General features: G+C 36.5%; 3 protein-coding genes and 2 long non-coding RNA genes across 7 annotated transcripts in view; 2 read left to right on the top strand and 3 right to left on the bottom strand.

Annotated features, from left to right (window-relative positions):
* Positions 1-5,920, top strand: part of LOC143900538 (uncharacterized) — a 22,356-nt gene extending 16,436 nt beyond the window's left edge. The window contains exon 2 of the long non-coding RNA XR_013257814.1: positions 1,439-5,920. This is a non-coding gene — a long non-coding RNA (uncharacterized LOC143900538). The remainder of the gene's footprint in view (positions 1-1,438) is intronic.
* LOC143900493 (uncharacterized) overlaps positions 1-9,883 on the bottom strand; it is an 18,456-nt gene extending 8,573 nt beyond the window's left edge. The window contains exon 1 of the mRNA XM_077411922.1: positions 9,344-9,883. The gene's annotated coding sequence lies outside the window, so the exon portion shown is untranslated. The remainder of the gene's footprint in view (positions 1-9,343) is intronic.
* Positions 6,084-26,428, top strand: part of Lpin (phosphatidate phosphatase LPIN) — a 32,433-nt gene continuing 12,088 nt past the window's right edge. For 2 of the 3 annotated variants that reach the window (XR_013257788.1, XM_077411853.1), the window contains exon 1: positions 6,084-6,396. The gene's annotated coding sequence lies outside the window, so the exon portion shown is untranslated. The remainder of the gene's footprint in view (positions 6,397-26,428) is intronic. The other variant, XM_077411841.1, reaches the window with a different exon arrangement.
* On the bottom strand, positions 13,416-26,053 carry LOC143900477 (uncharacterized). Its single transcript, XM_077411881.1, has 13 exons — positions 25,538-26,053; positions 24,860-25,207; positions 24,539-24,765; positions 23,793-23,920; positions 23,612-23,669; positions 23,291-23,481; positions 23,082-23,227; positions 22,904-22,970; positions 22,653-22,821; positions 22,295-22,488; positions 19,846-19,984; positions 18,577-18,707; positions 13,416-18,273 (listed from the first exon to the last, which is right to left on the bottom strand). The coding sequence occupies exons 3-13, from the start codon at positions 24,603-24,605 to the stop codon at positions 17,911-17,913; spliced, it is 1,653 nt and encodes a 550-aa protein (XP_077268007.1). The 5' UTR covers positions 24,606-24,765; positions 24,860-25,207; positions 25,538-26,053; the 3' UTR covers positions 13,416-17,910.
* LOC143900317 (uncharacterized) lies at positions 20,568-22,228 on the bottom strand. The gene is made up of 2 exons (XR_013257752.1): positions 21,471-22,228; positions 20,568-21,315 (listed from the first exon to the last, which is right to left on the bottom strand). It is a non-coding gene; the product is annotated as an uncharacterized LOC143900317 (long non-coding RNA).

Raw genomic sequence — 26,428 nt, forward strand, 5'->3', positions numbered from 1 at the left:
ATATTAATACACGTAGACACCAAAAACTACGGAGCGCACTGTGTGGACCTCGTCATCGGCAACCTGGGACACGTAGACATCGCATTCAACGTATTATTACACCTGGACACCGAAAACTACGAAGCGCACTGTGTGGACCTCGTCATCGGCAACCTGGGACACGTGGACATCGAATTCAAGGTATTAATACACGTAGACACCGAAAACTACGGAGCGCACTATGTGGACCTCGTCATCGGCAACCTGGGACACGTAGACATCGCATTCAACATATTATTACACCTGGACACCGAAAACTACGAAGCGCACTGTGTGGACCTCGTCATCGGCAACCTGGGACACGTGGACATCGAATTCAACGTATTATTACACCTGGACACCGAAATCTATGAAGCGCATTATCTGGTTATATATATACCTAATTTTTACTTAAATAGAAATCTTCCTCCTGACCGATAAGTTTATCGACCTAATTTTGAAATACGCGCGCGATATCGAAACTGGCGATACCTGCGCCGCCAGCGTCGAAAAAGTGAAAGTGACGTTTCTCTGATGACGTCATAATATGTTATAATGAATGCGAGCGGTTGACGTAGAAGAAAGTATCTTAAAAAAAATTTTTGACATTTGGACTTTGCGTCGCAATATCTCCGCTCGTAGGGCACGTAGCGGAATATTATAAGAGAAACCCCCCCCTAATTGGACCCCAAGCTATCGATCAAGCCTAATTAGAACTTGATCCGTTCACTCGTTATCGAGATCTCAACATCTCGTATACTCGCAACCCGTCGCGTCGCGTAAAAGAGTCACGGTGCGGTCTCGCTTCGCGTGTACTTGGCGCGAGACACTACCGTGTCTCTTGATTTATAACATTCACGATGAGACGAATTGCGTTACATGTATATTATTTACAGATAATTAAAATAATATTCTACAAATTATTTTTTTAATAACATACAATTTCAATAACGAATTAAAATGCAAGTTGCATTACGGTTTTAGATCTCAAAAAGATTTTACACTTTGTGATTTTATAAAAAAAATTCTAGCCAAATTTTAACTGTAAAGTTAAACATTTCTACAAGTTTGGAGATTATTTAATTTCTATCTTCTGTTATCTTATTGTTTAAGTTTAAGTTATTACACGTATGTCTATTTATTTGTGTGCATTAATAATTTTTATACTATTCATTTTTCATCATATATCTCTAGAGTATGTTGCGATAAAAATTGTAATCGCGTGTTTACCGAAGCGAACAGAATATAGTAATTAATTTCTTAAATTTAATGACTCGTTTCTCAGTACCGAAAATAACAAGCGGCATAATGGAACAATAATTCTGTAGTTGTCGTTTATGCCTGATGGATATTATTCAAAGTTCGCTAACAACACTTTTTGTCTCTTTCTACGTCTCTATCGTTTTTTACCAACTTTCAGATTCCTGAAATGAGCGCCGCGACGCACTAGGAAGTCGTCGCGAGTGAAAAACAATCTTGTTTGTCGGCCCTGGCGAATTCGTCCTCGACGAATCATTTACGACGGACCAATCGCAGCTCGAGAAAAAGTGGGTGTATATCGTGACGTATCTTTACTACGCTTTAATTGCGTAATCTGATGCGTAAGAACGCGCGCACACTACACTGTAACACGTCAACATAACTGAAGCGATTGTAACTTCACGCGCGCACATTCAAGATCTGTTTTATGTCGACCGCATTAAGTGACTCTTCTCGACACTCTGAATATATCGTCACCTAGCTATAGCTGCGTGCACTATCATATTTCAATAGCAGAAAAATGATATTATTTTGCGGTGTAATCAGAACCCAACTGTTTAATCATTATCTTATTACTTTATTGTTTCTTACTTTCATCAACTTTATTATCTCGATGAAACTCTATTAACAATGCCGAATAGGAGTGTATTTTCTCACAGCAAGATAATAATACATTGCTTACAATCTTGATAAAATAATTTCGTCTATTAGAGATGAATAGGTATTATCAGATAAAAAAATTCTTTTAAATTAATGAACGCTCCAAATAACTCGAGATAATAGGTCTCGTTTAAGTTTATCTCTTTTTAGATAAAAAGAAAAATGGTTTCTCGCGCATTATCGCGACATATATACTTCCTAACGGATAATTGTTCAAGCGAGAAGCATCTGTTTTTTAGTAATGGAGGCCTCCATCGCAGATTACCGCAACGCTGTATTGAGAGGAAGGAGGCAGAAGAGCGCATTTTGCTTTCTCCTTCTATGCGGTTGAACGATCGAGGTCGTTGAAGAGAAACCCGCGGGCGGCGCGCTCTTGTTACTCCATTTTCGCCTTCGGAGGAACTCCTACGGCCTGCGCATAAAAGCCGCGGATATATACACGGTGGCTAGTAATTGCACTCGCGATTTCCAAGGTCGGTGACCTCGCGAACGGCCGTGACGTAAGGCAGGCCATCTGCTATCGCGGAAAGGGATATCGCGAGAAAGTTTCGAGACTGCAGCACCGCCAACGTATTCTCGAGGGGAAGGTGCAGGACACAAAGGGCTCGCGGCAGAAGATCGACAAGCGTGATAACAGGATTGTTGTGACGCGTACATTTTGCAAAAACTTATTTAGCGCGCGGGAAAGCGAAATTTCAGGAAGATAAAAGATTGAAGCTTGATTTTAGGAAGATAGAAACTTGATCTCGAAAATTACAGGAACGCGGTAAAACTAAAAATAAAGCGCTAAGTGTATGATATCTCTAGCTCGGGCTAGATATACCATAAAAGGAAAAGATTAAACGTGAACACGATGAGGTTCTATTATATTTTTATCCAATCGATATTCCTGGGGAATGGCACTTCGATATTTTGTACGACGATCAATGGTCAAGTCGAATGCCTCTTTATATCAGCCGACATGTCGTACGATGTCAGAATCTTAAATTAGCTCGATTACCAACGGGAGTTCTACTATCAGCTATTTTAATATGCGTATACGTATTGCAAACGCCACCTGTTTCAACTAATAACCATTCCACGAATTAATAATTTTTAATAGGGAAGAATGAAAGAGATAAGATTTTCAAGTACTGTTTTTCAAACCGGTTTGAGAGCTATCAAGCGTAAACAAATGCGTATGTACAACACTACTGTTTTTATTTGTTACATTATGCGATTTGTATTGCGCAGCAGAAATTATAACGAGTCAACAATACCCATACGGTTTTCTTATTATCAACCGACGAGCGCGAAACGTCTTGTTGTGACTGCACAATAGCAGATAATGCACGATTACTTTGTTCAACTTCGTACGTCGCACCGATAAAAATGTGATGTTAACCTTTCTATATTCCCCTGGATTGATAAATGAAGCGAAGTCAAAGTACTGTCTCGATTAGTTGTCATGATTACCGCGCATAAATTATAAACTATAAATAAATAAAACAATTTTTGTCTTCTTTTCAATATTTTACAGAGCTGCTAGTGTTTTTTTTTTTTTAACAAAATAGAGTCAATATTTCTCTCAAATTGCGAATATTTATTCCAATTAATAAAAATATAAAGAGGGCTTAGCATTTATTCGTGAAATAGCTAATAATAAATTATTATTATTATAACAGAGCGATAATGGCTGCATTCCGATATTCACTGTCAGCAACTTTCAGTACTGAAAATCTACAGTGTACGTGACGTAAAATATAGATTTGCAGTACTGACAGTGAATATCGGAATGCAGCCAATATCGTGTGAGAGTTACGCTAACGTGATTATAAAATGGCAATATTATATAAATGGCAATTAAATAAAACGTGGCCTTGTAAAAGATTAAAAAAATTAAAATATGTTTAAGATACTGTGGGCCTATACTGTAATTATTAACGACAGTTTTGTTATCAGCTTTTTTAGCATATATAATATCTGCGCAATGCAAATATAACGATAACGAAACTGTCGTTAAGAGTTACAGAATAGGCCCACTGATCACCGATCGCACACAAAATTAAAAGATTATTCGAATAAAACTTTCACCTCGCTATTATATAATGTGCATATGATGTGACATTATTGTAAAAATACATGGTGCACAGCACACATGTCGTATCTTTATTGTCTCGTAATAATTAAGATATTGTGTTCCCCTTTTCTATTTCAAACATTGAAGAGTTTGCACGTGTTTTTGAAATTCGTCGAAAACAGTATTTCATAAGAGAGTTAATCTTCTTGTACTATCTGTATTACGACGTCAAAGTGATGGGCCGATATGGAGAGGCAAGAAAAACAACAACTCAGTCTTTGAGTACGATTCAATACGCATAGGAAAGAAATAACAAAGCTTTTAATTAATTAAAAGATATCATGCGTCTCTTGCTAATAATTTGATTATTATAATTTAAAGAGACGAATTAATAACGCGTCGGATAATTTAAATCAGTGTAAAATTATTTTGTGATAAATACTTGGTGACGTGTATATAAAAAAATATAATAGCTTGATTTATCATTTAACCCATTTGCTCCGCGTCACTGCACGATGACTATTGACTATGTCAATGATACAAATTTTTGTAGTTTATAATAGCATATAAAATTTAAAAGAAAGAAAACGATTAAAAGAAAGCACTTTTAAACGTAAAGTAAGGAATAGTAAGTAAAAATTATCTGAATATGTGCTAGGTTCAGAATATGCTCATAATAGAATTTCAGCCGTTCCTCGTCTATCAGTAGGACTCGCAGCAAAAGAGTTATAGTATTTTTAATGATTTTTGTCATAAGTATACTACCGCTTAAATTTTTGAGTCAATTAGCGCAGCTTATTGCTCCGTCATTTTAAATTATATTAGATCAAATTATTAGCGAGAGACACATAATATATTTTCTAATCTAATTAGTAAAGTAAAAGATATAAAAATACATATTATATTTCATGGAAAAATATGTATGCGTTTATCTTTAAATTTCTAAGCAGACAGATAGTTAATTTAAATTTTAAAAACACGATACATATGCGTTAATAAAATATACACCAATAATAAAGCTAGATATTTTTGTTGACCAATTATCCTTTAAAAAATTGATGCATTATTATTCTATATTTTCAAGAGAAAAATCATCCAGGGAATGACAGAGCTACATAAGTTATCTCGCGTCACTAGTGATAACAGCCTTGGAAAAAAAAACTATGCAGTAATAAGTACATTCAACCATCCAAGGCACATTCGAACGTCATCATGCGTAGAATAAAAAAATCACCAATCTGTTAAGTGAAGAAGCATGAAAACGCCTACGAGGACGAGCCTCTGTTGTCGCTCATCAATAATTGGCTAATCGTTGTTGACGTGAGTCTCTTACGAAAATGTTTTCCGGCACGTAGCTAATCGCGCGACACGGCTCGGTGCCGTCGCCGATCTAGGCCAACGATCTTCACGCATTTTGCTTTCTTTAATCCTCTACATTGAGGCAAAAAAGGCTCGCTGGTCCGACCCGTTAACGACCAATCACCAAGCTCCTCCTCATACGAAACACATCGCGTGGTCTTACCACCTCGCACGCATACACGTCAGCGAATGTGTACACACGCGTGTTTCGCGTACAGAGTGACGCGATTGTCCGTGAACACGTCTGTAACACGTGTATAACCCTGAATAGATCATCTCCAAGACGAATACTTCGGTACAATCGAATTGGAAAAATGGCTTGGAAATGATTTAAATCCTCTATTAGAGAAAAAGAGGAAGGAAGAGAGGATTAATAATGACAAACTAAACATTAACGTTAAATATGAAAAATAAACATTGTCAGAGAGTGTTGCTGCCATAATTATTTACATTATACATTTAAGAGAAAATACTTTGATAATAATTATTGTGCTTAATATATGTATACCTATATACGTTTTAAATACTTTTTGATATTTTGAAATAAAAGCTGCTAGAAATAAATTTTATCTGCGCTCATTTCGATCAGTCGCTATCTCTAATTTTAACGGCTAATACAAATCCTTTCCGCACACCTTGTACATAGCAGGCATACATTCCCGGACCCGGACAGTTTCCGTCACGACGCTAAACTTCGGACCGCGCTCGCCGCTCGCCGCCTGTGTGGTTTCAGTTTTCAGTTCGTTTCAATCGCTCGTACAAGTCGGACGTGTTTACGCTCGCGCTCCTTCGCACGCAACGCCAGTCACACGTATTACACACGCGTTCGCTCACGTACGTAGACCGATTTCGCGACTGGTTCGCGACGATAAACTTCGGAGTAGCTTCTTCAATCAAGCGCAGCCGCTCGGAAACGTATAGTGGATTAAAAAAAAAAAGAAACTCGAAAGTCGTAAGCGCGTTCAAGCCCCATCGCGCTACGTGCTTCCTAACAAACGTCCACGTGTCGCATGTCGATACTTTTCCCCATTTTTTTCGAGGTGAGTAATGTAACATTTCGCCGACTAACAGAACATTTCTAATTTGGCATGAATATAGTCTTAGTGTTTGCTATTCAATCTTGAGAAACCTCAATTGCTTTTGTTAATGAAGTTTAGAAGGCATCTCTCAGAATTAAGCGACGAGAGAAGTCCAAAGTTCACTGTGTGTCAAATGATTCTGTGCTTCTTTCTAGTTTTCCCAGAGAGAGAGATAATGTAACAATTAAATTCTAATTAGCTTTAGCTTGCGGGAATGGGGACAGATCGTATATAAATAATTTTTATTTGTTTATAGTTTTATCGTATGCATATACTATACACATATAATCGTGTATTATCGAAAAAAATAAGAAATTTGCAAAATTTATTTGCTACCGTAGTGATATTTCTGAGTATAACTGTTTACATAAGTCATTTAATCAAATATCATTTAAATAACTCTGCATATATCAACATTGTCAATTATTATATTCAGAGGCAGAGATCGTTTATTAACTGTTTCCAAACCGAGAATCGCTGCAATCAAATATTAATGACTAAAGCTGAAATAGATAATTGATTTAATTACCGAGAAACATCATGAATGCACTTATCGCTCATGAATGCTCTGATAAATGTAAATTGATACAAAATCTGCATCGTGCTTTTTATTCGTTTTAGACTTTAAATCTTAAAAAAGAATTTTCTCTTTATATAGAATTTAATTTTGTTGAAGTAAAATTTTTTATAAATGATTAGCAATACAAAGAAATTCTCTCTGTTAAATGAGCAAATGAAGGACTAGGTGAAATTAAACACTGTCAAAAAATTCCGAAGTTACGTAAGATAAATTCGTCGAAAGAAGTTATGCAGATAATGCGACAAACACCTACGGCTTCCTGCCCGTGGTTACTGTATACGCAATTCATCGCGTCAATCAGCGAGCTTTGAGCTCGCGGAAGCTCGTCGTTCTCATTTCGATGACACTCGAAGCGCGCGGACTCGGAACTCGTTGACGCCAATTATAATGAAAAGCACATGAGTCAGTGAGGGAAAACATGTTTACACTTTACTGCGTAATCATATGTTGATCATTTTGCCGATAGATTGCGACGCAAGTCCAACGAATTGTATATACGCTATAGAAATGTGTTTGTGAGTAGTTTGCATCTGTGTCAAGGTACTACAACAATTTTGCGAGAGATATAACTCGTTCGATGATACGATAAATAAAATATTTTGAACGTGAATATTTTGGAATTGAATCACTGAATATTCAAATACTTGAGAATTTTTATTTTCCTTGTTTATTAGATTTTCTAAAGATTTTTACGTTGTCTTTAATTAGTTAAATCACAAGCACGATTTATTAAATTATTATTTAGAAAACAATTATTATATCGTTGAATATTTTGTTAAATTATATTTAGTAATTGTGATAAATCGTGAATTTCTTGGATGCTATGTTTTGATAGTATTACGCGATAATTTGACGATTGTAACATAATAATGAGATTAACAGCATGTTGGAAAAAAAAATGAATGGGTCAATAGCAGAAAAATTTCTTGCATGCACTCATTGCATAATGTCTTCATTGGCTGCGCGTGCAGGTGGCTCGGGACAGCTATACAGCTTCGTGTTTCCTGCGCTTTGATCTTATTTCGGTATAAGAAGCGCCGAATCAGCGAAGCTCGAGGCTATTGCGACTTGCGACTGACATGCCAGACTTTGTATTCTGAGAAGTCTGGGTCGCGAGAAGACCTATTTTGTAGAAAAAGAGCGGTACATAAAGAAGTACAAAGCTTTTCTTCCTAAGAACTTCTAAGAACAGTACAAAAGCTAATTCAGAATAAATTATTACCGATTTTGCAGATAAGACAATTGATTTATGTACTTTAATTAATTGTCGATAAATATGTACTCTTCGTTGTCTAAAAAAGTTGATTAAATGTTTAGAATACCTACTTGAATTTTGGACCACACTTATTAGTGTCTAATAGTTGATGAATGAGAATAAATTTCAAGACTTTGGCATTATCGAATATTTAGCTGTTCTGTCTTTTCTTGTATTTCTTTGTTTTACTCTTTATTTCAAGAGTTAAAATTTTATCCTTGAAATTGATCATCCGAATGCCTTTACTGAGAAGACGTTCGAAAATAAATGCCACCTCGCAATTGTAAATTCAGTGCCAGGTCCACGGTCAAAGAAATTCACCTGGACGAAGGCCAGTCGCCACCGCCCCTGCCTCGTCCGGATATTCTACTTTTGAAATCGTAGGTCGCCGATGTCGGTCACGCGAATTCATTTCGATCTCAAAACAGCAGGTCACGAGACTCCGCTGTTTTCTCTCGCTTCCGCGATAGTATACCGCGGGAACGTCAACAACACGAGGTATTGACTGTCAGCGAAAAATAGTTTCAGCGTGTGTAAAGATGAGGGGTATACCGAAGAATATTGGATATATATCGAAATCTCAACGTGGAACTGAATAACCTAATAGATTACGCTCAGAGACGAGAAATACGCCAGCGAAGGAGCTTGAACATAAAAATGCAATGCGTCTTCGCGTGAGTTTGATATCATGTTATTAAAATGAGACATATATATATATAAAAATTATGAGGAAGAGAGAAAAAAAGCTGCTTCTGAGACACCTCCAATTTTCTCAAGAGATGAAGCAAGCAACTGCACACTTAATAATTATATTTAATTACCGAGTATTATTAAGACACAATTAGCGTCAACTAGATTTTTCGCAACGTTAATGTTAGAAAGCTATATGTTACCGCTGTAATTTCGCACGCAACTTATTATCATTTTCAGGATTTTTGCGAAAACCCAGTTACGCCGGCAATTTAATCGTTTTTAATCGTTTTTACGCGACGCTTATTACAGGCAGCGTGATTTTTAGCAGCAGGTTACACGGAGAAGTAGCGGCGGCTCTCGCGGTTACTTCACGTTACTACCTTTACTTTCGCTGCGCGAGTAATAGCCCGCTCTCTGTCTCTCCCATGCACGAGGCGATCATGCGTGGACTGCGAACAAAGTTACGTAACGCACGTGCCATGCCATGCCACGAACGAACTCGGGGAGATCGATGCACTATAGCGCGAAAAAATCGTACGTCATCGATCGGAAAATTAGCCCGTCGAAAAACAAAAACCGCTCTGTCTGCCAGCGCATAATCTCCGCGCATGCAGCAACGCGATACGAAGAATGATTAATCGCGAGAAATACCGGCGACACAGTTAATCACCGGTGGCATGGTTGCCGAGTGACTGCACGGGGCAACGGTCGATGGAATTAATTTCGCGATCTCGACGGAGGAGGTATCTTAATTATAAAGCCGAGTTTTGCAACGTGTACCGCGCGAATCACGATCTACATTTTACATAACCGCGAATTTTACGCGGTCGGTGATTGCTAAAAACAGGTTATTTTTCGACGGATTGTCTCGAATTTCAGGATCGAAGTCTGTAACTAATATGTCTGTGGGTAATTTTATGTAGTTTTATAAGTAAGATTTCTTTTAAGTTACATATTTGTATTAGCAAAACAAAGATATAAATTTAAATTCGACGTTAAAGATATCGCTTTGCGATGTCTTCTTTATGATTATATATATACTATATATATATATATATATATATATATATATATATATATATATATATATCATTGTTTGCTGAAAGCTGGTCAAAGTCACACTTGGTATATATATACATATACATATACATATATATATATATATATATATATATATATACACCAAGTGTGACTTTGACCAGCTTTCAGCAAACAATGATTCACGGTATATACACCGAAGATAAAGAGCACCTGTTTTTATGTCACGTATTTGTCATAAAAAATTGCAATGTCATTTTTCCACAAAAAACTCTTTCGCAAAAATTTGCTTCTTACGTTTTTAACTTTTCTCTCGAATTGTTTTTCATATATTTATTTCTCTTTTTCATATACCTTTGGTTTATTAGTATTGTTTTGCTTCTATTATCAACGTTGCAATAAATAATATTTACAACTGAATAACAAACAAAACTGTTTGAAAACGACTCGTTCAAACGATTTAACAATGATTTGTCACACACGAAACTTCAAGGCTTCGCGTTTTGGATATGTCTCGCTAGAATTTTGGCTGTTTGCCGAATGCCTCGGAAAGTCATCGCGATATATTTGCGGTTTAAGCAGACAGATATAAGGTTGCACAATAAAATTGTTGGGATACGTCGTAGGTCAGTGCACCGAGGTAAAAGAAAAAATATTTGAGAACGCGGGTATCCGCTGATACCGAGGCGAATTAAAAGTTCGCGTGCTTCCGACAATCGTCGATTCGTTTAACGAGAACAATCGCTCGCCTTCGCCATTTGGCCGTAGACATGACAGCGTATTCTCGTTAGGCGATCGTCCAAATGTCTAAATTTGCATTTCGTCTCGTTTCGAGAGGAGTGCGAAGTTCATTTCATCGATCAAGCTTTTAATTCGTAATTGCTCGCGTAGGCGTGACAAACTGCACGTTATAATTAATGTTGCAATTGTTGTTTCATTATCTTATTTCGTTATCTTACGTATACAGTAGCGAATTTCAATATGCGTCAAGCCTGAGATACGACATATGTATAAGCGAGCTCTTTATAAACAATAAAATAAATCATGAGAAATATATGATAAACATTCAATTATAAGGATAATCATAATCGTAAATCTTTTCGATGGATCTTTCTCTATCTACGCAGCTTTATGATTTACGTAGATATTTTTGAGACCAGTAAACACATTTTGCAAGTATCCATTTTCTATAAATATCCCGAGCGATTCGCGAAATATCGATTTGCCTCGTTTCGGACCAATCGATAGATATTTATTATTTGCAGTTATTAATAGGTGCTCGAAAGCCCCCATCGACGATAGAACGCAGACGTTAACGAGGTTTCCATCGCTGTCACGTCAAAGCCACGAGTGGACAAATAGACAGATGTCACGTCGGAAAGTTCCAAATATATGTGTGCACACATATATATATATATATATATATATATATATATGTCTATAATTTCGCGAAAATATTCAGCTTTTTGAAACCAATCCAGCTGTCAGGTTGAGTCCTTTGTCTCTCTTTCTCTCGCGGTCTGCTCATCTCTGATTGCGCAATATTGAATAATCTTATTAGAGACATACGTTCATAAAGATGTACGCTTCCGCTTTAATCTCTGACGACGTAAAAATGTGATTGTGACGTAATTCGAACGTATTTATCCATACAATTTACATGCTACTTATACGCGTGAAGGAAATAACATAATTAAATTATTATTCAATAATTACTCAGTGAAAACAGCAAGGGTTATAAAAAAATGTCACGACGCGTTGAGAACCTCTGAAACTTTTTTACTCGCCGGTCAAAGAGGTGAATCTCTCTCGTTGAGAAGACGAGAGGGACTGGAGCTCGTATACGAAGAGCTTGCATACTTCCTGGGAGAGCGTATACGATCGCGCGGTAACTTTTACGGCTCTCGACGAACGACATCGAGAGACTTGGATTGAAATTTCAGCCGGCGAACTTTTCACGAAGGTTACGCAATCTACGTAAAGTCGATTTAAACTTAAATCGCAATTTCGAAATTACGCAAGACGACGCGATCGCTCGTATCTCAATGTTTAAATGCATATTACCGCGGTCTGTTTACTATTTTGCCGCGGGTAATTTTAATATCTTTGAGGACAGCTTATTTAAATTAGAATAAAATGTAGTGCGAGAGTCACGTGCGTTCTCGAGATCGAGGCGAGCAACACAAACACTCGCTGTATATGCAAATGCAAAACAAAACAAGGACACCATTCTCGTTTTAGACGAATGCGACTTGTTTGCACGGGCTCGGTGACAAATCGAAAATTGCCAAAAAAATATAAGAGTGTATTTTCGTAAAGGGCAACGCAGATAGTAAAACAATTATTTGCACGTTGCGGGCGCGCAGGTCGGTCCTGTTGCTGCGTTTCACTCGCGCGTGTGCAACCTTCTCTTTTACGCAAGCGGCAAGCCCCGGGAAAGTGATCGACCTTTTTGCGCCGTTATTCGCCAGTCGAAGATAAACTCGGCTCGTGCCTCGCAATAACGACCGTTGTTCTCGCGCCCGAATTAAGACCGCTGGCGATTAGTCGTTTTTATCACGTTTTCACTTTCGCGCTTCTTGTATATGTTATATATATGGAAATTTTATCAGCGAACTTTGTGCTTAGTGGATACCATTGAAATGTCGGATCTGAATGAGATACATATCAATCTGCATTCGTTGTTTATTGCGATCGCGTGCAATAATTGTATATAGCTAATGACCGCGAGATACGCGGGTAAAATCAGCTAACAAGTTGCATCGCGAAAGATCGGAAAATATATAGTCAATTATACAATTAAGAGGATGATTCGGATTTAACGCAATTCGCGAAAACAAACCACTGCGGTACGTAAAAAATGACGTGAGCTGTTCAGCGAAATATGTATTGCGAAATCATCATGGGGCAAAAAACGTAGACGTTCTTACGTTGATATTGATGAATAATAACATTTTTTTTTTTTTTAATTTACGACTCACCGTACGACGAGATCTCTGTAAACATCTGAACCGCCTGCATCGCGACGAGAGGCCTTTGAGTTCTCGTACCAACAATTGTTCACGCACACGAGCGCGCGGCACATTCACGATCGCGAAAGCTGCACAAAAAAGGATGAACGATGCCGTCATTAAACCTTGACAATGTTAGGCTACATGCGACTTGCGTCGGCGAACAAAGTACAACGTTTATGATTTTTGCATTGCGCTCACATCAACCGCCTACGCGTGGCTCGACAATCAGTTGGCGGCTAATTGAATACAAAATATTTGCATTTCCTTCTTTACTCATGTTCTTTAAGGACATAATCATTTAAACCTTAATAAACAGCGAATTGTTACCTGGTAATTTTTAAATCCGTATGCGACTAAAAATCCCGCGTGATATTAATTTTATTGATTCTAATTCTCGTTCTCTCTCTCTCTCTCTCTCTCTCTCTCTCTCTCTCTCTCTCTTTCTCTCTCTCTCTCTCTCTTTCTCTCTCACTGTCTTTCTATACACGCTGAAAAAGGATTAGCAACTGGAGCTAAAACTTAGCTGTGACAGCTAAGATGTGTCACTATTCTAGGGACAGCTAATGTTGTTGCTGTTCCAGCTAAATTTATTCGCTATTTAAACTTAGCTACTATAGCATCAAATTTTTGCTACAACAGATCAAATGTCGCTTAGCTGAATTAGCTACTTTATTCCTAGCTAATTCATTTTTTGCTGCAGGAACTAAATAATCTTCACTATGACTCCTAAGATTTTTAGTTATAAGGATAGCTAATTTATCCCTAACTAATTCATTTTTTGCTGCAGGAACTAAATAATCTTCACTATGACTCCTAAGATTTTTAGTTATAAGGATAGCTAATTTATCCCTAGCTAATTCATTTTTTGCTGCAGGAACTAAATAATCTTCACTATGACTCCTAAGATTTTTAGTTATAAGGATAGCTAATTTATCCCTAGCTAATTTATTTTTTGCTGCAGGAACTAAATAATGTTCACTATGAGTCCTAAGATTTTTAGCTATAAGGATACGATCTTAGCTGCTAATGCAAAGTAATTTTTGCTGTCTTAAGGACGTTCACCGGTCCTTATATATACTAAAGAAAATCGAAATTTTACAGATTTTCTTGAAACTGTGAATATACGTTAATTTCGATGTGCTTTATGCGTGGTATAAATTTTAGTATCTCTTGCGGTATAAAAATCGAAATACTGAGCCTCCAAAGTTTCAATTTTTACCAAAATTTAGTAAAAGTTGAAACTTTGAGGCTCAGTATCTTGATTTTTTCTACAAAGAGGTACTGAAATGTATGCCACGCATAAAGCACACCTAAATTAACTTATATTCACAGTTTCAAAAAAATCTATAGAAAATTGATTTTCTCTATAGTATAAGAACCGGTGAACGTCCTTAACTATTAATTTTACTAGAAAAGCAATGCTATACTAGCTCCAGGATCTCATAGTTAGAACTTTGTTGTATATTACAGGATGTCCGAAGGGAAGTTGTTGATACTAATCAGATATCATTTTCGAATGCAGTTATTGAAAAAACAAACATTACGTTGAAAAGAAGAAAGTCTACAGTTTTTAATGGGTGTAAATAAAATTAGACAAAATTTGTATACCAAACCAATTAATACCAATTTATTTTATTGACAAGAAATAACGAAAAATAAACAAATAATCAAATAAGCTAATGCATTAGCTTATTTAATTATCAAATAAGCTAATGCATTAGCTTATTTAATTATTATTATACAAACATTGTTAAGTTTTATTTATATTCATTAAAAACTGCAGACTTTCTTCTTTTCAACACAATTTTTGTTTTTTTAATTGATATATATATTATTTTCAGTCATTTAAGAACTCAAACAATTTTCTTAGATCTATTTATTTTACACTTAGGGACCAAAAACAACATTTTTCTAACATAGATAATACTTCAAAACAATATATTGTTCTCCATTTGCCATTTTGTACACATGAAGTGGCTGATAATCAGTAAGTTCACTAGCCTTGATGCAAAACCACTTATTATCTTTTTCATTAGTCTCTACTTCGTACCCCCTGACATGGAGATTGAGTCCTATATTAATTATAGGTGAGCATACAAACAAAGGTTCACTTTCATGTAACAAAATGACTTTTATGTGTGCAAAACGTAAGTCTCCAGAAATATCTACCCCAACAATAAGAGCAAATCCAAGCTTGTATCGAAAACTTTTCCATTCTATCCATTTTAAACATAAATGTTCAGAATTTCTTTTAAAAGAATCAGGAAGCGAGGACTTAAAAAATGAATACTGAGGAAGTTCGGAAAGATCTACAATGTCCCCTGGACCAGTTATAAGACAAGGAAAAATACTGGATTTTAATATAAATCTGTAACACAAAGCAAGTTGAAATTTTGTGGCAAGAGACAAAAGGAGGTTTTTTCTTGACTGTGATGCAGTACTATATGCTTTTAATCGTTTATGCATAGATTCAAAACGCATACAAGACACATTTGCAAATGGCCCCAAATAATTGAAAATCATAGAGTAATGCAAAAGAAAATGATGTTTGGGTTTTAATCGGTCTCCAGTAATTCTAAGGTATAATTCATTGTGCTCTTTTACTAAAACTTGTAGAACATTATCAATATCCGATGGAAGTTTTTTTGCTTGAGCAATATTGAAAATATCATGTAATAAAAGATACAATTCCCAGAATTTATCATTTTCTTCGATTACATCACCCACAAAAATTCCAAACAAACGCACAAATAGCATCATCTCACTTGCTGTCATTTTGAGTTTATTTTTGCCTAACATTTCAGGAGTTATGCAAGGTGGTTTGTTTAAACCATCATAAAAACCATAATCAAACATATACATTCTGTGATTAAGCATTTCTAAAAATAAAGGATCCAATCGAAAAAAATGTTTGAGAATAGCAATCATTGAATAATGCCCTACTCCTTCTAAGCAATCATGCATACTATCAACGAAAGGCATTTCGATAATATCCACTGAAGGTATAGCGTTAAAAATACATTCCTCTTTGATCCCGGTCAACCGTGGGTTTTCTAAGGCTAAGTCATTGTAGTAGCTCTCTGAGCTTCTTAATAGAGTTGGATCTTCAACGCATTGCGTTTCAGTCAAAAATTTGGATGCTTTACAAAACCGACACATGAAATTCGCGGAAAAGCTTTCAACAAACCCGCACATTGAATGAATACCAAGATTGTCTCCAATGAAAAGGCCAGTAGCAAAATAAACTCTTTTTTCCTCTTCCGTTGTATTTATAACTATTCCCTCCGATTCTAAGTATGTAAGTTCGGTAACTAAAGGAGCAAATGTTTTCTTGTTGCCATACTGTTTTCTATCATCAGCATAAAACAAAAGAGCTACAAAAATATTGTCAAGCTTGGATTGGCACTCTGGAGGTAGACACGGTATTGTTACATATACCGAACCTATCTTTTCGGAATGCGGTCCGAGAGGGTTATTGGGTTCCCAATCGTCGTAATAAACAAGAAGTGGGAACACAATATCAGATTTCTTAAAATGTTTAGTGATTACATCCCTCCATCTTTTACACTGTACAAAGTTATAAATTGTATCTGACTCTGATTGAATTTTCTGGATGTATTGTAACGTATTATTAAAAGCATCTGGAAGTTCAAAGAATTTCTTTAGAACGTGTCGAAGTGAAATGCACTGTCCAGTTACTTGAGTCATTTGTGGTTTTACACCTTCTTTTGTTTTTATTTTTTCCATATGAAAATCAATACAATAACTTTCGGGAGGGATGTACGCACCTATAGACTGGAAATATATCATACGCTTGTACTCTGTAGATAAATGATTAAATGGATTGCTCAAAGATTCAAACATTTCTTTAATGCTGCTAATAACTTCGACTTCGGCGTGACAATTGTTCAGTGTATTTATTACTTTTTGCTTCAAAATTGTGAGGAAATTTCCACCGAGAAAGGAAGAAAAATCGTCGATTACTGAATGGACCTGGTTACGTGGAAGACCCGGTTTTGCATACATTTTACAAACAAGAATATTAGCATGTTTTTCCAATAAATCATGAAAATCAGGAAGTGAAATATTAAATAATTTTGTTTCGTCAACTGCATCTGCATGAGAAGCTTCTTCAGTCACATTATCAAAATGATGTACAGGATAATCTATCCGTTCAAGCTGATGATCATTACATTCTATGAAGCGATTAGGTAAAGCATGCTTATTTCGTAGATGTTTTCGAAATGAATTCCATAAGTCAAATGAACGACCGCAGTCTTCAATAATACAATTAAAATAGGTACAGGTAGGATGCTTTATAGAGAAATGAACCTGAATAGCATCAATACTTGCAAAAGATTCATTAGTACATATATGACATTTTACTAAAACCATTTTGAAAAATTAGCAATACCATTTAATCATATATTTAGCAATATTTTACTCTAGTACAAATTATTGAACTTTCGAGAAATTTATAAAGTAAAGTATCAATTGCTTTACTTTATAAATTTGAAGTATAAACACAGAACTTACTTTTCGAAAAAAAAAAAAAACCAGTCGTACAGAATCAGGAAAAATATTTTTGTACACGCATTGTACAAGCATATCTTAGTAAATTTAATTTTATAAAGTAAGTATATCTTAGTAAAATAAAAGTTAAAGTATATCTTATATATCTCAGTAGATTAACAGAAAATTAAGTTATATATATATTATATAAATTATATATATAGATATCTTTAAAAAAAAGTATCACATTTTTCTTTGGACATTTCAGTAAAAACTAAACTAAGATATGCAACGTCATTGAATTAAACAAAAGTACTTATATACTAGTTGTACAACTTTTTAATACAATACTGTACACTTTATCTGTACAGTATTATTGTCTTTTACTGAGATTGTAACAATGATTTGAATTTTAAATATTCTTCAATCATAGCCAATACCTTAGGATTACTAATATCTTTGTCGTGTGATGTAGTAATTTCATACACTCCTCGTTGTAAAAATAACCATTCTCTTGCACATTCTATTGGATAGGTACTATCCAATGCCTGCATCGCTTTGAATGCTATGTCGATGGCTTTAAATGGAGTTTCAACCTCGTACCATATGTCATTGATAATGACATAAGAATATTTGATGCAATCTAAATCTGCACCAATAATTACAGCCTGCACTCCTAAATTTTTTCCATATTTGATATATTTCTCCTTCCTTAAATTCAATGTTGGTTCGATATCACTTGTAGTCTAAAAATGCACAGAAATATTAAAATTTAGTATCCAGTTAACTTTAGTATATAAATAATCTTAAAATAATTTTTTATTTTTTGAACTTAGCGAGCTTATTCTATAACTCCATTACTTGCTTTATATAACTGAATATATAAATGTAACGTTTTAAACAAAAATAACCAAATAAGTATAAAAAACGTATTGAAACCTGTGAAGTTTCTGACAGTTGTCTACTTATTTAAGAACCAAAATCTTTAATGAGTATATTAACAGTTACAGGTCTACAAATTTTTCAAGTTTACAAGTATGCACACTTACCTTTACAAAAAGTAGAAACGCTTCACGAGATTCTTGGCGTGATGGTCGCCACTGTTCTTGTTTTTTCTTCCAAGCAGTCACCACAGTGAATAATAAATTTAAAGCAAGTAATGTCTTTATTTTTTTACCGTCTGCAATAAATTTTATTTTATATTAGAAAAGAAATTAATTTTAACAAAATAGCAAAATCGTCAAGTTTTGATGTCAAGTCATTACAACAATTTTCATAGGGCCAATTTCTTTACCGTCGGATAACTTTATCCTTCGGTTAACCTCACTTTTCATTTCTTTCTAACTGCTTTCTAACTCCCTTAGAAAGAGATGAAGAGTGAGGTTAACCGAAGGATAGGGTTATCTGACGGTGAAGAAATTGGCTAATAATCAGACACGTAATTAAACGTTTTTGTATAAACAGAGTTTTATTTGTCATGCTCGAAAAATAGAAGCCTCTAAGACTATTGTGCAACTTCTTGTAACACAAACTACGAAATTTATGTTACAATGTTTAGTAGTCATTTTCTATAAGTCGTTTTTCTCTTTCTTTTTCCAAATATATAAAAGAAAAAACTCTAAAGAAAGAATGACTCAGTATGTCACAATTATAATATATACATTATAATTAGGTTAGTTTACTGTTTTAATCTAATTCGCATTTGTGTGACATACTGAGTCATTCTTTCTTTACAGTTTCTTTCTTTTCTATATGTATTTGCAAAAAGGAAGAGAAAAACGACTTAGAAAATGCCTATTAAACATTGCCACATAACATAAACAACTTTTTATACTTTGATATCTCTGAATACTCTTTTCGCCATGAACGCCTTCAGTCAACTATCTATAGATAACAGAGTAGTCGACTGAGGGCGCTCATGGCGAGAAGAGTATTCAGAGATTTCAAACGATAGAGAGTTTAAGAGTTTGTTTATTATTAAGCGGCCAACAATAAATATTTCTAACTTTATAAGATATCTAATATAAGATAAGCCTTTTATTAAATTTATATTGGGAGTTACACACACACACACACACACACACACACACACACACACACACACACACACACACACACACACACACACACACGCGCGCGCGCGCGCGCGCGCGCACGCACGTACGCACGCACGCACGCACGCACGCACACACACACACACACACACGCACACACACACACACACACACACGTGCGTACATATGTATATCATTAATAAACATCTATTTTTGAAAACATAATAAACAGGAAAATAAACAGGAAAAATGACATTTCTTTACCTGGGGTAGAACAATCGTCAATGCTTGATTTTTCTTTCTCAATTGTAATTTTTTTTTTAATAAAAGCCGTAAGGTTTGATAACTCAGTATATAACTTCATTCCAGATGTAGGATACATTTTGTTAAAATCAAGTTCCAACTGTAAAACAAAAGAAAAGATCTTATATGTTAGTTAGTTAGTTAGTTAGTTAAGGATACTTTATTTGCCCCAAAGGGGCCTTAAAGGGCGTTTTGTGGAACGTTCCCAAACCATTACATCCGGCGTTTTTAAAGGGACGTACCCAACCCTGTACAAACTCTACCATCCTCCTCTGATTCTATACAATACAATGCCATACAAACCAAAATCAAAAAACCAAAATCAAAATCAAAATCAAATCAAAATCAAACTCAAAATCATAATTTTCAATCAATCAACCTTTTAAATCTTTTGCATCAGAAAACTAATCCACCGTCCCAAACCCTAATTGTCTTTGTCGTGAATATTGTCCGGTCATATTCTCCTCCAACCGCCTCTTTCCTCCTCCCACTTCACCTCCCTTCCGTTTATCCACATTCTTCTATTTGTTAACAACCACTGCGTTGCCCCTCGTTCTTTCCTCTCTTGCTCTCTCCACCATCTTATGTCTATATGCTCTCTCTTCAAGTGTTAGTTCCTCGTCGACGCCAATCTCCCACCTTCTCCATATCTCATCACATCTTTCTATCACCTCTTCCTTGTCCTCTTCTTCTTCTAGTTCCGTGAAAATTACAATCTTACCATCCACACCAGTCACCTCCCATGCTTTTCTTATCGGTATCTCTCTTCCTGTTACCTTTTCCATTATCGCTTCCAGCATCTCCCTTCTTTCTTTTGGTCCTTCTCCTGCCACTCTCCTCCAGATCAGATTCTTTTTCCTCTTCTCAATTTTTTCTTTTCTCTCTCTCTCTTTTTTTCCTTCCTCCTCCCTCTCTCTTTTCTCTCTTCTTCTTCTTATCTCCTCTTCTCTCTCCTCTATCATTCGCCTCGTCCTGTTCCTCTCCTCTTCCTGTTCCTTCCTTCTGTCGCTTTCCGGCGGTCTTCTCCATTCCTTCTCGCTCTTCTCTCTTCCTCCGTCTCCTTTTTTCTCTGTCGCCCTCTTCCTTCCTTGGCTATCTTGTTTAGCTTCCCGATTCTTCTTGCCTTCACGACCATTATCCGTCCCTTCCGTGATCCTTCCCCCTGAGTCTGTCGAACCCTCGCTCCAATCCCTTCCCCACTCCTCGCTCCACCCTTCTTCCCCTCGTTCTTCCTTTTCCTCCACCATCCTCTTCTCCTCCACTTCCAGTTGGGTTTTTAGCTTCCTCAGTTCCTCTTGACTTCCATTCCCGTTCGTATTATTTCCTCTTTAATTTCATGCCCGATTTCCCTTAGCTCCCTCGTAATTTCCTTGATCCATCCTGTCTCTTCCCTCTTTCGCGCCGTTGTCTGTACCTCTTCTTTGTCTGCCACTGTGTGCATAATGAATTATGTTACTTATTGCGCTGTCCTCCTTCTTTCCTCTCTTTGTAAGCCCTAACCTATCCGCCTTCTTGCCCCATGATTCATCTCTTCTTACTCTATTCTTACCCCCTCTCCCCCGCTTCTTCTATTTTTTCTTACTTACGATTTTCCTCCATTCTATTCGATTCCTTTCTCCTTCGCATTTCGAACCTACTCTCTTATTCTTTCCGCGATATGCTCTTCACCTGCTCTGCGTTGTGCTTACAGTCCACTTTCTCGTATTCTTTCTCTTGCCAGGCATGCACCGCCGCTCTGTCGACTTTCAGTCGTGCCACCCTATCTCGATCGGCCCTCTCACTCACCGCGTTTCCACCGCAGCGACTGCGCCACTTCGCTCACTCTCGTGCCGATGTCACTTGCTTTCCTGTCACGCCTTGTCGCCCCGCAGTAGTTGCCAACCCGCTCTTTTAGGAGGGGCCGACACTCCGCGCCGCCTCGGCGATCCGCAGTAGTGCCAACCCACTCTTTTGGAGGGGCCGGCACCCCGCGCCGCCTCAGCACCGAACAGCCTCTGTTCCACGCACGTGTCTCCGCTTCTGTGGCTCGCGCATGCCCGTGCTCCCCGCTTCTCTTCCCTTCTCCGGTCGCCTACCTCAATTGTGTTCCTCCCTCTTCTCTCTTCTTCTCTCCTTCCCTTGTCTTGCTCCGTCCTAACCTCTTTCTTCCTCGCCGTATTTTCTTGATTTACTTCCGATTTTCCTTGCCCTCCGGCCTTTCTTCAGTTGTACGCCTTCCTCTTTCCTTCCTTCGGGGTTCCCTTTATTCTCTCTTCGTTCCTTGACTCCTACTCCGCCCGTCCTTTCCCTTATTCCTTCTTTCCTTTACGGAGCACCCGTCTTCCTTCCTTACCCAACCGGAAGTCAAGATCTTATATGTTATAATTCAATTCTTAAAAAACATTTCACATATTTTGTTAAATGAACATACCAGTAAATAACCGTTTGGAGTTTTTAAAGCAGGAAATAAATCCATATAAACATGTACAGCGGTTCCTTTTTTTTTAAGTGACTCTAGTCTATTTTTACTGGTTTTGTCCCACAATTCCAAAACTTTGGCCCACGGTTTACTGTTATTCTTCAACCATTGTACGTCATCGTCAACATTGTCGTCAAATTCTTCATCTGCAAAAAGAATGTTAAAACAAAAATTTACTACACTGTACAAGAACCTAATATAAAAATGATACTTAAAAAAAAGAAAAAGAACAGTGAAACTATACTGGAAAAGAAATAAATAGATAGATATATAAAAGAAATATTATTTTTTAAATCAATATTTATATTACCTGAAGTAACAAGTTCTTCTACATGGGCACGTTGTGATGATTCTTTTGACAAAATGCCACATTTTCGTAGTTTTCTACGTATGTTGTAGTATCTTTGTACCAACATGCCTCTTCCGGCAGAAGTTTCTCGACGATTTTTACCTTGTCCATATGCTCCCTTCCATAAAGCCTAAAATAAAACAAATTTTTCCTATACTGATTTAAGTTGTAATTATAAAGGATAATGCTACACATAATTGACAATTACTAACCTCTATCTCAGATGGGAAAAGTTTAATAACTTCCTTGGTGAGAAATTCCACCCGTTCAGTTGAAATACTGTTGAAATACAACAAAATAAACTATTAATTACCAAAACAATTATAATTAACAGAAATATCTATTTACAAAGCTTTCAAATACAAACCGAGCATAAATATCTAAACTTACCGAGCATTAATATCGATACTTAATTCTTTATTAATAATTTCGTCTGCAAGCATTTTGCGCATATCATTGTTAAGACATTCATTTATATGGAAATGTCCCAATATCATTTTTCCATAAGTTGACGATTGCAGTAACGTCAATAAATCCTGCAAGTAAAATTACAATTTTTAATAAATTCTTTTTTTTTTGTTGCTTTACAATTTACTTACGTATTCATTATTTTCGACACGTAGTCGCTTTGCGGGAGGATCAGAAAAATCTTTTTCCGACGTCTGTCGTGAAGTAGAAGGAATAAACTTGTCTGCCTGTGTAGGCAGACAAGCTTGCGAATGTACCACATTGTTACTCGCAACACTTGCAACACATGATGTTGAGGAAGTGTAGTCGCTTTTTTCACACTCTGGAAAAAATCATAAAGATACTTTAAGTAATTGCAAAAAAAAAATATTTTTTCAATAAGTATGCAGAAACACAAATTCATAAATAAAAAATGCTGTATAATACGCTCAAAATAGTTTATGCATAAATACCTTTATCTTTGTCTGTAATGCAAGATATATCAACTGATGTGAATTGATCAATAGAAACCTAAAAAAAATCATTACAAATTTAAGTTTATTTAATACATTCTCATAAATATAAATAAATAAATAAATAAATAAATATATATATATATATATATATATATAAGTATTCTATTATAATATTTACATCCTGATGTTTATCTTTATATTGCTGCAAATGATCCATGAATTCAATGCGTTCACCAGCATTAGGTATTAATTTTTCTATTGTATATTCTGTCAATTTAGTGAGATGTTTGAATCGTATTTGATTTTCTAAAAATAATAAAATTTAATACATTTAATTTTTTAAATTAAGAGGCAAATTGTGAATATATATATATATGGAAGGGTAAAAGCCATAATAGTGTAAATCAAATTTTTTAAAATATTGACTTGTGCGCATGGATACAATTTATATATTGTATAGATTGCACGTTTTAAGAAAAACGATTTCCGGGCGAAGCCCGGGTAATCAGCTAGTATATACATATATATGAATGTATGTTTTTATGTATGTGTGTGCGCGCACGCACGCACACACACACACACACACACACACACACACACACACACGCACGCACACACACACACACACACACACACACACACACACGCACACGCACGTATGCACAATGCAAAATTATCGTTCAGGATGCTTACTTCTAACCCTTATATGTATGCAAAATTACCGTTCGGCATCATTCCGTGTGATCACAGTCATAGCGAATATTCTTTTACCTATCAAATTAGAAGATAAAAGAATATATACGTCATGATTGTGAGATCGTGGAATGATGCCGAACGGTAATTTTGCATACATATATAAGTGAGAGAAGTATATAAGCACAGAAAATCACAGTCATGCAGTTTTTACAATAGAAGTAAACTTACCTCTGAATCTATCAATAACGGGTTGGGATAAACCCCAACGCTTTAATAATGCGTGAACTTCTTCCATCTTTTGATACGCAAATATATATTTCTGATTAATTCACAAAACCTTAAATCCAATGCTAACTGCCCTGTACTCGGCACTGAAACCTTATTGCACGAGTTAAACGTGCCGTCAATATATTTATTTGTTATATATACACCTATCCTGTTAATATATTTTACACCTGGAAAGAGATTCAAAATAGTAAAATGCGTATCAAAATGTTATAAACATAAAATATTAAATCTTAAACATATTAAATGATAAAATATAATTACCATTTGCTTCGCCTTTCTCCGTAATGTTGATAAATTTGCTTTGGTTAACAGCACATGTAAAATCGTAAAAATGTTTCACTAAATTATCTAAGCAACTAGGGCATCTTTTTAGAAAATTTGACGCAAGGTTGATATTTGAGTCTAACGTAGCAAGCTGAGTTGTATCGCAGCAAATATTAATTCCTTTGCCATCATCCACCAACAAATCTGGACAATGCTTAGCCAACAATTTTTGCCCTGCGGTACGCGCGTTCTTCTCGCGGAACGGAAAACTGCCTTTCCCTCGCTCGAGCGACGTGTGCCGGGTCGCGGAAACGGACCCCCGTCGTGCTTTCTTCGCCGCCGAGACTGCCGAGAGACGGAATTATTTTGTTTCACAAAATAGTAGATTATTTACGCCGGATCCGGCGTGATCCGCGTGCACGTTCCGACGCGCGGCACACCCACGTCGCCCGGTCGTCACGACGATCGCGCGCGAGATCGCCGGTGACCCTGCAAGGACGAAGCGTGCGCGCGCTGTGACTCGGCGCTTTCGGCGTGAACCCGCGCTGCCGCCGCGAGTCCGCTCGGCTCGGCTACGTATCCTCGCGCGCGCGGAAGCGGTCTGCCATGGAACGGCGCCGCGGATCACGCCGCGGATCACGCCGCGGATCACACGGAAAGGGGGTCTATACTCACGACGCGCGGAACGGTCGTCGAAGCCGTCGGAGAGCCACCAGGAACTGCGCCGATCACTTCCCCCTTCCCCTTGCGGCAGGGGGGCCTTCCACAACTCACGCGCGAAACGAAATGCGAACAATGGCAATGCAACCAACTATGATAGATGGCACGTGAGACGTGACTGTCGACCGTGAGGAGACGCTGTGCTGTCGTCGCCCGCGGCTAAGCGCCGAACTGATAGTGTCGCACAAACAACTGCGAATCGAACTTTCACGCGCGTAGCTATAAACTTAGCTATGCGTGCTAAGTGTTGTAGCTTGTATAGCAAATTTTATAATGTCTGTACGTGATAAAGTACTTAGGTACGGCTGCAACCTTTTTAGCCGCTTGTGCTAAATTACGCTTTCTATTCAGCTAATAAATTTTTACGTGGCAGCTAATTACTTTTTCCTATAATAGTCAAAGTTTAGCTACAATACTAAGGTGTTAGCTCTTACAGCTAAGCTTGATTCAGCTACTGGAATTTAGCTACTAATGCAAACTCATTTTTTTCCGTGTAATCTTTCAGATCGAGGTCTTAAGTAAATGATAGATAAACAACAAATAATATTAAAATGGGTTTGTATAAAAAATTAAAGTTCTTCAATTAATCTGTGAATACTTGTTAAAATTAACAAGACATTAATAATATATAATAATATATCGATATTATTCATCTTTTAATATCTTTTCTATAACGAGAAAGGAAATAATATCTTCAGTATGTTCATAATTCAAATACTTATTCAAAAATTAGCTTAGGACGCTAATTATTCATCTTTCAATATTTTTTCTGTGAAGAGACTGGGAATAGAATTTAGAAATGTAGAACGTGAGAAATGAGAACGTTAATACTTCGCTCAAAAAATG

This window comes from Temnothorax americanus, unplaced genomic scaffold (genome assembly GCF_048541705.1).
Source record: "Temnothorax americanus isolate GAGA-0224 unplaced genomic scaffold, ASM4854170v1 Scaffold10, whole genome shotgun sequence".
Lineage (NCBI taxonomy): Eukaryota > Metazoa > Arthropoda > Insecta > Hymenoptera > Formicidae > Temnothorax > Temnothorax americanus.